The sequence below is a fragment of the Pleurodeles waltl genome, chromosome 6, assembly GCF_031143425.1.
Source record: "Pleurodeles waltl isolate 20211129_DDA chromosome 6, aPleWal1.hap1.20221129, whole genome shotgun sequence".
NCBI lineage: Eukaryota > Metazoa > Chordata > Amphibia > Caudata > Salamandridae > Pleurodeles > Pleurodeles waltl.
In genome coordinates this window covers 1,702,963,618-1,702,977,101 of record NC_090445.1, presented here as the reverse complement: position 1 = coordinate 1,702,977,101, position 13,484 = coordinate 1,702,963,618, and the positions used below count along the sequence as shown (strand labels likewise).

Below are 13,484 nucleotides of genomic sequence, written 5' to 3'. Positions count from 1 at the left end.
AGGTCTGGCACAACTAACAGTGCCCTCTGTGTCTGAGGGTCCGGCACAAGTAACAGTGCCCTCTGTGTCGGAGGATCTGGCACAACTAACAGTGCCCTCTGTGCCTGAAGATCTGGCGCAAGTAACAGTGCTCTATGTGTCAGAATATCTGGCACAAGTAAAAGTGCCCTCTGTGTCTGAGGATCTGGCACAAGTAACAGTGCTCTCTGTATCTGAGGATCTGGCACATGTAACAGTGCCCTCTGTGTCTGAAGATCTGGACAAGTAACAGTGTCCTCTGTGTCTGAGGATCTGGCCCAAGTAACAGTGCCCTCCGTGTGTGCCCTCTGTGTCTGAAGGTCTGGCACAACTAACAGTGCCCTCTGTGTCTGAGGATCCGGCACAAGTAACAGTGCCCTCTGTGTAGGAGGATCTGGCACAAGTAACAGTGCCCTCTGTGTCGTAGGATCTGGCACAACTAACAGTGCCCTCTGTGCCTGAAGATCTGGCACAAGTAACAGTGCCCTCTGTGTGTGCCCTCTGTGTCTGAAGAACTGGCACAAGTAACAGTGCCCTCTGTGTCTGAAGATCTGGCACAAGTAACAGTGCCCTCTGTATCTGAAGATCCGGCACAACCAACAGTACACAAGTAACAGTGCTCTCTGTGTGTGCCCTCTGTGTCTGAAGAACTGGCACAAGTAACAGTGCCCTCTGTGTCTGAGGATCTGGCACAAGTAACAGTGCCCTCTGTGTCTGAAGATCTGGCACAAGTAACAGTGCCCTCTGTGTCTGAAGATCTGGCACAAGTAACAGTGCCCTCTGTGCCTGAAGATCTGGCACAAGTAACAGTGCTCTATGTGTCAGAATATCTGGCACAAGTAAAAGTGCCCTCTGTGTCTGAGGATCTGGCACAAGTAACAGTGCCCTCTGTGTGTGCCCTCTGTGTCTGAAGGTCTGGCGCAACTAACAGTGCCCTCTGTGTCGGAGGATCTGGCACAAGTAACAGTGCCCTCTGTGTCGGAGGATCTGGCACAAGTAACACTGCCCTCTGTGTCGGAGGATCTGGCGCAACTAACAGTGCCCTCTGTGTCTCAAGATCTGGCACAAGTAACAGTGCCCTCTGTGTCTGATTAACTAGCACAGGTAACAGTGCCCTCTGTGTCTGAGGATCTGGCACAAGTAACAGTGCCCTCTGTGTCTGAGGATCTGGCACATGTAACAGTGCCCTCTGTGTCTGAAGATCTGGAGAAGTAACAGTGCCCTCTGTGTCTGAGGATCTGGCACAAGTAACAGTGCCCTCTGTGTCTGAAGGTCTGGCACAACTAACAGTGCCCTCTGTGTCTGAGGGTCCGGCACAAGTAACAGTGCCCTCTGTGTCGGAGGATCTGGCACAACTAACAGTGCCCTCTGTGCCTGAAGATCTGGCACAAGTAACAGTGCCCTCTGTGTGTGCCCTCTGTGTCTGAAGAACTGGCACAAGTAACAGTGCCCTCTGTGTCTGAAGATCTGGCACAAGTAACAGTGCCCTCTGTGTCTGAAGATCCGGCACAACTAACAGTACACAAGTAACAGTGCTCTCTGTGTGTGCCCTCTGTGTCTGAAGAACTGGCACAAGTAACAGTGCCCTCTGTGTCTGAGGATCTGGCACAAGTAACAGTGCCCTCTGTGTCTGAGGATCTGGCACAAGTAACAGTGCCCTCTGTGTCTGAAGATCTGGCACAAGTAACAGTGCCCTCTGTGTCTGATTAACTAGCACAGGTAACAGTGCCCTCTGTGTCTGAGGATCTGGCACAAGTAAAACTGCCCTCTGTGTCTGAGGATCTGGCACAAGTAACAGTGCCCTCTGTGTGAGGATCTGGCACAAGTAACAGTGCCCTCTGTGTCTGAGGATCTGGCACATGTAACAGTGCCCTCTGTGTCTGAAGATCTGGACAACTAACAGTGCCCTCTGTGTCTGAGGATCTGGCACAAGTAACAGTGCCCTCCGTGTGTGCCCTCTGTGTCTGAAGGTCTGGCACAACTAACAGTGCTCTCTGTGTCTGAGATGCGGCACAAGTAACAGTGCCCTCTGTGTCGGAGGATCTGGCACAAGTAACAGTGCCCTCTATGTCGGAGGATCTGGTACAACTAACAGTGCCCTCTATGTCAGAGGATCTGGCACAACTAACAGTGCCCTCTGTGCCTGAAGATCTGGCACAAGTAACAGTGCCCTCTGTGCCTGAAGATCTGGCACAAGTAACAGTGCCCTCTGTGTGTGCCCTCTGTGTCTGAAGAACTGGCACAAGTAACAGTGCCCTCTGTGTCTGAAGATCTGGCACAAGTAACAGTGCCCTCTGTGTCTGAAGATCCGGCACAACTAACAGTACACAAGTAACAGTGCTCCCTGTGTGTGCCCTCTGTGTCTGAAGAACTGGCACAAGTAACAGTGCCCTCTGTGTCTGAGGATCTGGCACAAGTAACAGTGCCCTCTGTGTCTGAAGATCTGGCACAAGTAACAGTGCCCTCGGTGCCTGAAGATCTGGCACAAGTAACAGTGCTCTATGTGTCAGAATATCTGGCACAAGTAAAAGTGCCCTATGTGTCTGAGGATCTGGCACAAGTAACAGTGCCCTCTGTGTGTGCCCTCTGTGTCTGAAGGTCTGGCGCAACTAACAGTGCCCTCTGTGTCTGAGGATCTGGCACTAGTAACAGTGCCCTCTGTGTCGGAGGATCTGGCACAACTAACAGTGCCCTCTGTGTCGGAGGATCTGGCACAACTAACAGTGCCCTCTGTGTCGGAGGATCTGGCACAACTAACAGTGCCCTCTGTGTCTCAAGATCTGGCACAAGTAACAGTGCCCTCTGTGTCTGATTAACTAGCACAGGTAACAGTGCCCTCTGTGTCTGATTAACTAGCACAGGTAACAGTGCCCTCTGTGTCTGAGGATCTGGCACAAGTAACAGTGCCCTCTGTGTCTGAGGATCTGGCACAAGTAATAGTGCCCTCTGTGTGTGCCCTCTGTGTCTGAAGAACAGGCACAAGTAACAGTGCCCTCTGTGTCTGAGGATCTGGCACAAGTAACAGTGCCCTCTGTGTCTGAGGATCTGGCACATGTAACAGTGCCCTCTGTGTCTGAAAATCTGGACAAGTAACAGTGCCCTCTGTGTCTGAGGATCTGGCACAAGTAACAGTGCCCTCCGTGTGTGCCCTCTGTGTCTGAAGGTCTGGCACAACTAACAGTGCCCTCTGTGTCTGAGATCCGGCACAAGTAACAGTGCCCTCTGTGTCGGAGGATCTGGCACAAGTAACAGTGCCCTCTGTGTCTGAGGATCTGGCACAAGTAACAGTGCCCTCCATATGTGCCCTCTGTGTCTGAGGATCCGGCACAAGTAACAGTGCCCTCTGTGTCAGAGGATCTGGCACAAGTAACAGTGCCCTTTGTGTCAGAGGATCTGGCACAAGTAACAGTGCCCTCTGTGTCTAAAGATCTGGCACAAGTAACTGTGCCCTCTGTGTGTGCCCTCTGTGTCTGAAGAACTGGCACAAGTAACAGTGCCCTCTGTGTCTGAAGATCCGGCACAACTAACAGTACACAAGTAACAGTGCCCTTTGTGTCGGAGGATCTGGCACAACTAACAGTGCCCTCTGTGTCTCAAGATCTGGCACAAGTAACAGTGCCCTCTGTGTCTGATTAACTAGCACAGGTAACAGTGCCCTCTGTGTCTGAGGATCTGGCACAAGTAACAGTGCCCTCTGTGTCTGAGGATCTGGCACATGTAACAGTGCCCTCTGTGTCTGAAGATCTGGACAAGTAACAGTGCCCTCTGTGTCTGAGAATCCGGCACAAGTAACAGTGCCCTCTGTGTGTGCCCTCTGTGTCTGAAGAACTGGCACAAGTAACAGTGCCCTCTGTGTCTGAAGATCTGGCACAAGTAACAGTGCCCTCTGTGTCTAAAGATCTGGCACAAGTAACAGTGCCCTCTGCGTGTGCCCTCTGTGTCTGAAGAACGGGCACAAGTAACAGTGCCCTCTGTGTCTGAAGATCCGGCACAACTAACAGTACACAAGTAACAGTGCCCTCTGTGTGTGCCCTCTGTGTCTGAAGAACTGGCAAAAGTAACAGTGCCCTCTGTGTCGGAGGATCTGGCACAACTAACAGTGCCCTCTGTGTCTGATGATCTGGCACAAGTAACAGTGCCCTCTGTGTCTGAAGATCTGGCACAAGTAACAGTGCCCTCTGTGTCTGAGGACCTGGCACAAGTAACAGTGCCCTCAGTGTCTGAGGATATGGCACAAGCAACAATCCCCTCTGTGTCAGTGCCCTCTGTGTCTGATTATCTGGCACAAGTAACAGTGCCCTCTGTGTCAGTGCCCTCTGTGTCTGAAGATCTGGCACAACTAACAGTGCCCTCTGTGTGTGAGGATCTGGCACAAGTAACAGTGCCCTCTGTGTCAGTGCCCTCTACGTCTGAAGATCTGGCACAAGTAACAGTGCCCTCTGTGTCTGAAGATCTGGCACAACTAACAGTGCCCTCAGTGTCTGAAAAGCTGGCACAACTAACAGTGCCCTCTGTGCCTGAAGATCTGGCACAAGTAACAGTGCCCTCAGTGTCTGAGGATCTGGCACAAGTAACAGTGCCCTCTATGTCTGAAGATCTGGAAGAAGTAACAGTGCCCTCTGTGTCTGAAGATCTGGCACAAGTAACAGTGCCCTCTGTGTCTGAAGATCTGGCACACCTAACAGTGCCCTCAGTGTCTGAGGATCTGGCAAAAGTAACAGTGCCCTCTGTGTCTGAAGATCTGGAACAAGTAACAGTGCCCGCTGTGTCTGAAGATCTTGCACAAGTAACAGTGCCCTCTGTGTCTGAAGATCTGGCACAAGTAACAGTGCCCTCTGTCTCAGTGCCCTCTGTGTGTGAAGATCGGGCACAACTAACAGTGCCCTCTGTGTCTGAAGATCTGGCAGAAGTAACAGTGCCCTCTGTGTCTGAAGATCTGGCACAACTAAGAGAGCCTTCTGTGTCTGAAAATCTAGCACAAGTAAAAGTGCCCTCTGTGCCTGAAGATCTGGCACAAGTAACAGTGCTCTCTGTGTGTGCCCTCTGTGTCTGAAGAACTGGCACAAGTAACAGTGCCCTCTGTGTCTGAGGATCTGGCACAAGTAACAGTGCCCTCTGTGTCTGAAGATCTGGCACAAGTAACAGTGCTCTCTGTGCCTGAAGATCTGGCACAAGTAACAGTGCTCTATGTGTCAGAATATCTGGCACAAGTAAAAGTGCCCTCTGTGTCTGAGGATCTGGCACAAGTAACAGTGCCCTCTGTGTGTGCCCTCTGTGTCTGAAGGTCTGGCGCAACTAACAGTGCCCTCTGTGTCTGAGGATCTGGCGCAACTAACAGTGCCCTCTGTGTCGGAGGATCTGGCACGACTAACAGTGCCCTCTGTGTCTCAAGATCTGGCACAAGTAACAGTGCCCTCTGTGTCTGATTAACTAGCACAGGTAACAGTGCCCTCTGTGTCTGAGGATCTGGCACAAGTAACAGTGCCCTCTGTGTCTGAGGATCTGTCACATGTAACAGTGCCCTCTGTGTCTGAAGATCTGGACAAGTAACAGTGCCCTCTGTGTCTGAGGATCTTGCAGAAGTAACAGTGCCCTCTGTGTCTGAAGGTCTGGCACAACTAACAGTGCCCTCTGTGTCTGAAGATCCGGCACAAGTAACAGTGCCCTCTGTGTCGGAGGATCTGGCACAACTAACAGTGCCCTCTGTGCCTGAAGATCTGGCACAAGTAACAGTGCCCTCTGTGTGTGCCCTCTGTGTCTGAAGAACTGGCACAAGTAACAGTGCCCTCTGTGTCTGAAGATCTGGCACAAGTAACAGTGCCCTCTGTGTCTGAAGATCCGGCACAACTAACAGTACACAAGTAACAGTGCTCTCTGTGTGTGCCCTCTGTGTCTGAGGAACTGGCACCAGTAACAGTGCCCTCTGTGTGTGCCCTCTGTGTCTGAAGAACTGGCACAATAACAGTGCCCTCTGTGTCTGAAGATCTGGCACAAGTAACAGTGCCCTCTGTGTCTGAAGATCCGGCACAACTAACAGTACACAAGTAACAGTGCTCTCTGTGTGTGCCCTCTGTGTCTGAGGAACTGGCACAAGTAACAGTGCCCTCTGTGTCTGAGGATCTGGCACAAGTAACAGTGCCCTCTGTGTCTGAGGATCTGGCACAAGTAACAGTGCTCTCTGTGTCTGAAGATCTGGCACAAGTAACAGTGCCCTCTGTGTCTGATTAACTAGCACAGGTAACAGTGCCCTCTGTGTCTGAGGAACTGGCACAGGTAACAGTGCCCTCTGTGTCTGAGGAACTGGCACAAGTAAAACTGCCCTCTGTGTCTGAGGATCTGGCACAAGTAACAGTGCCCTCTGTGTCTGAGGATCTGGCACAAGTAACAGTGCCCTCTGTGTCTGAGGATCTGGCACATGTAACAGTGCCCTCTGTGTCTGAAGATCTGTACAACTAACAGTGCCCTCTGTGTCTGAGGATCTGGCACAAGTAACAGTGCCCTCTGTGTCGGAGGATCTGGCACAACTAACAGTGCCCTCTGTGCCTGAAGATCTGGCACAAGTAACAGTGCCCTCTGTGCCTGAAGATCTGGCACAAGTAACAGTGCCCTCTGTGTGTGCCCTCTGTGTCTGAAGAACTGGCACAAGTAACAGTGCCCTCTGTGTCTGAAGATCTGGCACAAGTAACAGTGCCCTCTGTGTCTGAAGATCCCGCACAACTAACAGTACACAAGTAACAGTGCTCTCTGTGTGTGCCCTCTGTGTCTGAAGAACTGGCACAAGTAACAGTGCCCTCTGTGTCGGAGGATCTGGCACAACTAACAGTGCCCTCTGTGTGTGCCCTCTGTGTCTGAAGATCTGGCACAAGTAACAGTGCCCTCTGTGTCTGAGGACCTGGCACAAGTAACAGTGCCCTCAGTGTCTGAGGATCTGGCACAAGTAACAATCCCCTCTGTGTCAGTGCCCTCTGTGTCTGAAGATCTGGCACAAGTAACAGTGCCCTCTGTGTCAGTGCCCTCTGTGTCTGAAGATCTGGCACAACTAACAGTGCCCTCTGTGTGTGAGGATCTGGCACAAGTAACAGTGCCCTCTGTGTCAGTGCCCTCTACGTCTGAAGATCTGGCACAAGTAACAGTGCCCTCTGTGTCTGAAGATCTGGCACAACTAACAGTGCCCTCAGTGTCTGAAAAGCTGGCACAACTAACAGTGCCCTCTGTGCCTGAAGGTCTGGCACAAGTAACAGTGCCCTCAGTGTCTGAGGATCTGGCACAAGTAACAGTGCCCTCTATGTCTGAAGATCTGGAAGAAGTAGCAGTGCCCTCTGTGTCTGAAGATCTGGCACAAGTAACAGTGCCCTCTGTGTCTGAAGATCTGGCACACCTAACAGTGCCCTCTGTGTCTGAGGATCTGGCACAAGTAACAGTGCCCTCAGTGTCTGAGGATCTGGCACAAGTAACAGTGCCCTCTGTGTCTGAAGATCTGGAACAAGTAACAGTGCCCGCTGTGTCTGAAGATCTTGCACAAGTAACAGTGCCTTCTGTGTCTGAAGATCTGGCACAAGTAACAGTGCCCTCTGTCTCAGTGCCCTCTTTGTGTGAAGATCGGGCACAACTAACAGTGCCCTCTGTGTCTGAAGATCTGGCAGAAGTAACAGTGCCCTCTGTGTCTGAAGATCTGGCACAACTAAGAGAGCCTTCTGTGTCTGAAAATCTAGCACAAGTAACAGTGCCCTCTGTGTCTGCGAATCTGGCACAAGTAACAGTGCCCTCTGTGTCTGACGATCTGCCACACTAACAGTGCCGTCTGTGTGGCTGAACTTCTGCCAACAGTGGCCTTGACATAATTAATGTGTTTTTCTGCTTGTATACACTGATTGCATTTCATGGGTCCCATGTGTTTAATTCAGTGCACATTGCTCACTTCTAAGCTCATGTTCCATTTAGTATTGTTTGCACATGTACGTAATATAACATTATTTTAGTTTGAGAGCACACCAAACACACATCATTTATAGACTAAAAAAGGTGCACCACGATGAATATGTTAATTCCTGCACTTCAATGCATTCATTGCGAGCTCAGCCCTGTTCAAGGTAACCAGAATAGTGCATTTAATCTTGGTACAGACATGTAGAAGGAAGAGAGGGGACTCTTCACCGTCTGAGGAGACTTGGTTTGTGGAAGCTGGTGATGTAAACATCCTCTGCAAAGGCCATAGTGCGGCCACAACTAACAGCGCACTCTGTCTCACGTGCTGCCACAACTAACACAACTAACAGCGCACTCAGTCTCACATGCTGCCACAACTAACACAACTAACAGCGCACTCAGTCTCACATGCTGCCACAACTAACACAACTAACAGCTCACTCTGTGTCTCACGTGCTGCCACAACTAACACAACTAACAGCGCACTCTGTGTCTCACGTGCTGCCACAACTAACACAACTAACAGTGCACTCTGTCTCACAGGCTGGCACAACTAACACAACTAACAGCGTACTCTGTCTCACATGCTGCCACAACTAACACAACTAACAGCGCACTCTGTCTCACATGCTGCCACAACTAACACAACTAACAGCGCACTCTGTCTCACGTGCTGCCACAACTAACACAACTAACAGCGCACTCAGTCTCACAGCTGCCACAACTAACACAACTAACAGCTCACTCTGTGTCTCACGTGCTGCCACAACTAACACAACTAACAGCGCACTCTGTGTCTCACGTGCTGCCACAACTAACACAACTAACAGCGCACTCTGTCTCACAGGCTGGCACAACTAACACAACTAACAGCGCACTCTGTCTCACATGCTGCCACAACTAACAGCGCACTCAGTCTCACATGCTGCCACAACTAACACAACTAACAGCGCACTCTGTCTCACAGGCTGGCACAACTAACACAACTAACAGCGCACTCTGTCTCACATGCTGCCACAACTAACAGCGCACTCAGTCTCACATGCTGCCACAACTAACAGCTCACTCTGTGTCTCACGTGCTGCCACAACTAACACAACTAACAGCGCACTCTGTGTCTCACGTGCTGCCGCAACTAACAGCGCACTCTGTGTACCACGTGCTGCCACAACTAACACAACTAACAGCGCACTCAGTCTCACATGCTGCCACAACTAACACAACTAACAGCGCACTCTGTGTCTCACGTGCTGCCACAACTAACACAACTAACAGCGCACTCTGTCTCACATGCTGCCACAACTAACACAACTAACAGCGCACTCAGTCTCACATGGTGCCACAACTAACACAACTAACAGCTCACTCTGTGTCTCACGTGCTGCCGCAACTAACAGCGCACTCTGTGTCTCACGTGCTGCCACAACTAACACAACAGCGCACTCTGTGTCTCACGTGCTGCCACAACTAACACAACTAACAGCGCACTCTGTGTCTCACGTGCTGCCACAACTAACACAACTAACAGCGCACTCTGTCACGTGCTGCCACAACTAACACAACTAACAGTGCACTCTATGTCTCGCCGACTAACACAACTAACAGCGCACTCTGTGTCTCATGACTAACACAACTAACAGCGCGCTCTGTGTCTCACGTGCTGCCACAACTAACACAACTAACAGCGCACTCTGTCTCTCGTGCTGCCACAACTAACAGCGCACTCTGTCTCACGTGCTGTCACAACAGCGCACTCTGTGTCTCACGTGCTGCCACAACTAACACAACTAACAGCACACTCTGTCACGTGCTGCCACAACTAACAGTGCACTCTGTGTCTCACGACTAACACAACTAACAGCGCATTCTGTGTCTCACGTGCTGCCAAAACGAACACAACTAACAGCGTGCTCTGTGTCTCACGTGCTGCCACACTAACACAACAGCGCACTCTCTCACTCGTGCTGCCACAACTAACAGCGCACTCTGTCTCACGTGCTGCCACAACAGTGCACTCTGTGTCTCACGTGCTGCCACAACTAACAGTGCACTGTGTCTCACGTGCTGCCACCACTAACAGCGCATTCTGTCCCACGTGCTGCCACAAGTAACACTGCACTCTGTGTGTCACATGCTGCCACAACTAGCGCACTCTGTCTCACATGCTGCCACAACTAACACAACTAACAGCGCACTCTGTCTCACGTGCTGCCACAACTAACACAACTAACAGCGCACTCTGTGTCTCACGTGCTGCCACAACTAACAGTGGACTGTGTCTCACGTGCTGCCACCACTAACAGCGCACTCGGTGTGTCACGTGCTGCCACAACTAACAGTGTCCTCCAGGCTGAACTGCTGTCACAAGTGGCAGTGCCCTCTTGTCTGAAGGAATGCTCCAACGATAAATTCCATTTGTTCCTACCACGTACCTGCTGTCCCGGGTACCGCTGGCTCCCACGGTATGCGGTGTATGCCATCTTTTGTGCCAGCCGCACCTCTTTCTGTAACCTGGACAAAAGAGCAGGAAAAAGCTATGTGAGTGGTGGGAATGTGAAATGAGAACAGTTTTTACGCATAGGGGATGATTTAGAGTTTGGCAGATGGAGGAAAGTCAAATTTTACTCCCGACATACCAAGCGTCCTCCACCCATCAAATTTAGAGTTGTCCACCAGCCTAGCACACAACACAAAAAATTGGCAGGAGCCGGCATCACGCAGGTTCCCGTCAATATATTAAGGGTTTGACAGATGGTACGATTAAAAAAAAAAATGGTACAGTACGTAGACTTTTACATTTTTTTTGTTTTTTAAACAAAATCACAAATGGGGATTTTTTTTTTTGATAAAACAAAAATTAATGAACCTCCACACAATGGTAGTTTTCTCCCATGGAGATGGGTGCGGGGGTCATTTAAAAAATGTTTTACCCATCGTTTACCACCATGTTTTTCATGGCGGTAGGGGACAGTAAAAACTTGCCATTTGACCGCCTACTCTAAATCTGGCAGAAGGCTGAATGGCCAGACATCCAACACGGCCCTTACTCCTTCGGGCCATGAGAGGAGTATGTCAGCAGCAGAGACAGAGTATTCCACGTTGGTGACATACTTGAGGTCTGCCCGTCTGTAAATCGGGTGGGCGGATGTTCATTTTAGCAGAGACGATATTCCGTTGCTCTTCATTTAGATGCCCTCTCTGCCATACTCCGGATCAGCCCCATAGACCCACCTGGTGCTACATAAGCATTAAATAGTGGAGTTTCTGCAAAAAGCATGGTAAGTGTTAGTTTTCAACTAAAGCCCATTTTAGCTGGACCTAAGATGGATAGGAAGAAGATCAGAGCACCTCACATTATTTACAAAGTCCTTTGACAAATAAGTGAGACACATGACCGGTTAGTGACAAAATCATGACGGTGGTTGCGGTGCACAGATAGTGGGCATCCATTCAACAGAACCACAACCACCAAACGGACGTACCCTGGATCAGGGTGAGTCTGGGCCAACCTTGACCTCTGATCTGGAAGTGAAAGGTTCTCAGTTTACGAGCCGGGCCACAGGTCAGTCCTTCCTGTTTGTAGGGAGGGATGATCTGACCTGTCAACTGTAATGGGGGCGATATGGGACTTCCATCCAATTAGTTTAGTTGGGGGAAGTTCCACAGATACCACAAGCACACCCCTCAAGTTCATATGATGCAGTGTTTCATAACGGGCTCCCTTATCTCAACAAACAGGGGTATCTACCCTCTATGGCAATGAAATGGAATGTGTCCGACATGGCTCTTTCATCTATAACAACGAATAGGCGCCCCCTACACAAATGATAAGGAATGTCGCAGACAGAGGGCCTGATTTAGAATTCGGCGGACGGGTTATTCCGTCACAACGGTGATGGATATCCTGCCCGCAGAAATCCAAATCCATACAATATAATGGGATGTAGATTTCGGCAGACGGGATACTACTCACCGTTGTGACAAAGTAACCCGCTAGCCGAGTTCTAAATCAGGCCCATAGTCTTTCATCTATAGCAGTGCATCTCCCCTCTACGCCAAAGAAATGGAATGTCCCAGACATGGTCTTCCATCTACAGCAGTGCATCTCCCCTCTACACCAATGAAATGGAATGTCCCAGACATGGCCTTCCACCTATACCAGTGCATCTCCCCTCTACGCCAAAGAAATGGAATGTCCCAGACATGGCTTTCCACCTATAGCAGTGCATCTCCCCTCTACACCAATGAAATTGAATTTCTTAGACATAATTTATTCATCCATAATAACGAATATGCACATCTCCCCTCCACACCAATGAACTGAGGATATGGCCTTTTCATCCATGGAAAAAGAATAATCACATCTCCCCTCCCTGTGCTGGAATTTTCAAAAATGGCTCTTTGCTCCATAGGAACAGGAACATCTTTTCTCCCAAGCTGAAAAAAATGCAGGGCTCCTTTCATGGCTCTTTCATCTACAGGAAAATTCCTATCTCCCCTGTCTACCAATGAAATGGAATGCTGAACCCTCCCACTCTACCAATGAAATGGAATGCTCCAGAGGTCCATGAGAACAAGCACACTGAGTGGTTGATAAGGAGAGGTGGAAATCCAATGAGAAAAGTATCTGGACACACATCACCAGAGGCCTGCCCTTGTGTCACTGTGGAATGGATGGATGATGGCCCAGAGTAGTCCAAGGGGCGCGGGGGGACCTACCTGTACCAGCAGAGCGCCGCCACCAGCAGCCCCGAGATCCCCGTGAGCGTACAGATCACCACCAGAGCTGCAAGAGACAGAACACACATGGTTGAGAGGGAGGCCATGGGTACACATTGGGCACACTCACATCTGGGTGCCTGGCACCAAGTTCCACTGGCACCTTTCATCAACACCACATTCAGTGCCTGCTTTCAGACCCCCAAGCACCTGGGTTTGAGGGGGGGCTCAGCGCTTACACGACTTCTACAGCTTTAGGTACAATCATCTGGAAAAACACCTCTTTGAGCAGGTGCGCTGACCTCACTGTTGAACAGGTGCACTGCACTGACCTCACTGTTGAACAGTGCACGGACCTCACTGTTGAACAGGTGCGCTGACCTCACTGTTGAACAGGTGCGCTGACCTCACTGTTGAACAGGTGCGCTGGCCTCACTGTTGAACAGGGGCGCTGGCCTCACTGTTGAACAGGGGCGCTGGCCTCACTGTTGAAAAGGGGCGCTGGCCTCACTGTTGAACAGGTGCGCTGACCTCACTGTTGAACAGGTGCACTGGCCTCACTGTTGAACAGGTGCGCTGGCCTCACTGTTGAACAGGTGCGCTGGCCTCACTGTTGAACAGGTGCGCTGACCTCACTGTTGAACAGGTGCGCTGATCTCACTGTTGAACAGGTGCGCTGACCTCACTGTTGAACAGGTGCGCTGATCTCACTGTTGAACAGGTGCGCTGACCTCACTGTTGAACAGGTGCGCTGACCTCACTGTTAAACAGGTGCGCGGACCTCACTGTTGAACAGTGCACTGACCTCACTGCTCACCTGT

The 13,484-nt window shown here is 50.6% G+C and overlaps 1 protein-coding gene across 1 annotated transcript in view; it reads right to left on the bottom strand.

The window, feature by feature from the left end:
• The window catches only part of LOC138301391 (neural proliferation differentiation and control protein 1-like), a 102,962-nt gene that overhangs the window by 27,571 nt on the left and 61,907 nt on the right, over positions 1 to 13,484 (bottom strand). The window contains exons 5-6 of the mRNA XM_069241828.1: positions 12,664 to 12,730; positions 10,377 to 10,455 (exon numbers count right to left, since the gene is read on the bottom strand). Coding sequence (XP_069097929.1) covers positions 10,377 to 10,455; positions 12,664 to 12,730 — 146 coding nt within the window. The remainder of the gene's footprint in view (positions 1 to 10,376; positions 10,456 to 12,663; positions 12,731 to 13,484) is intronic.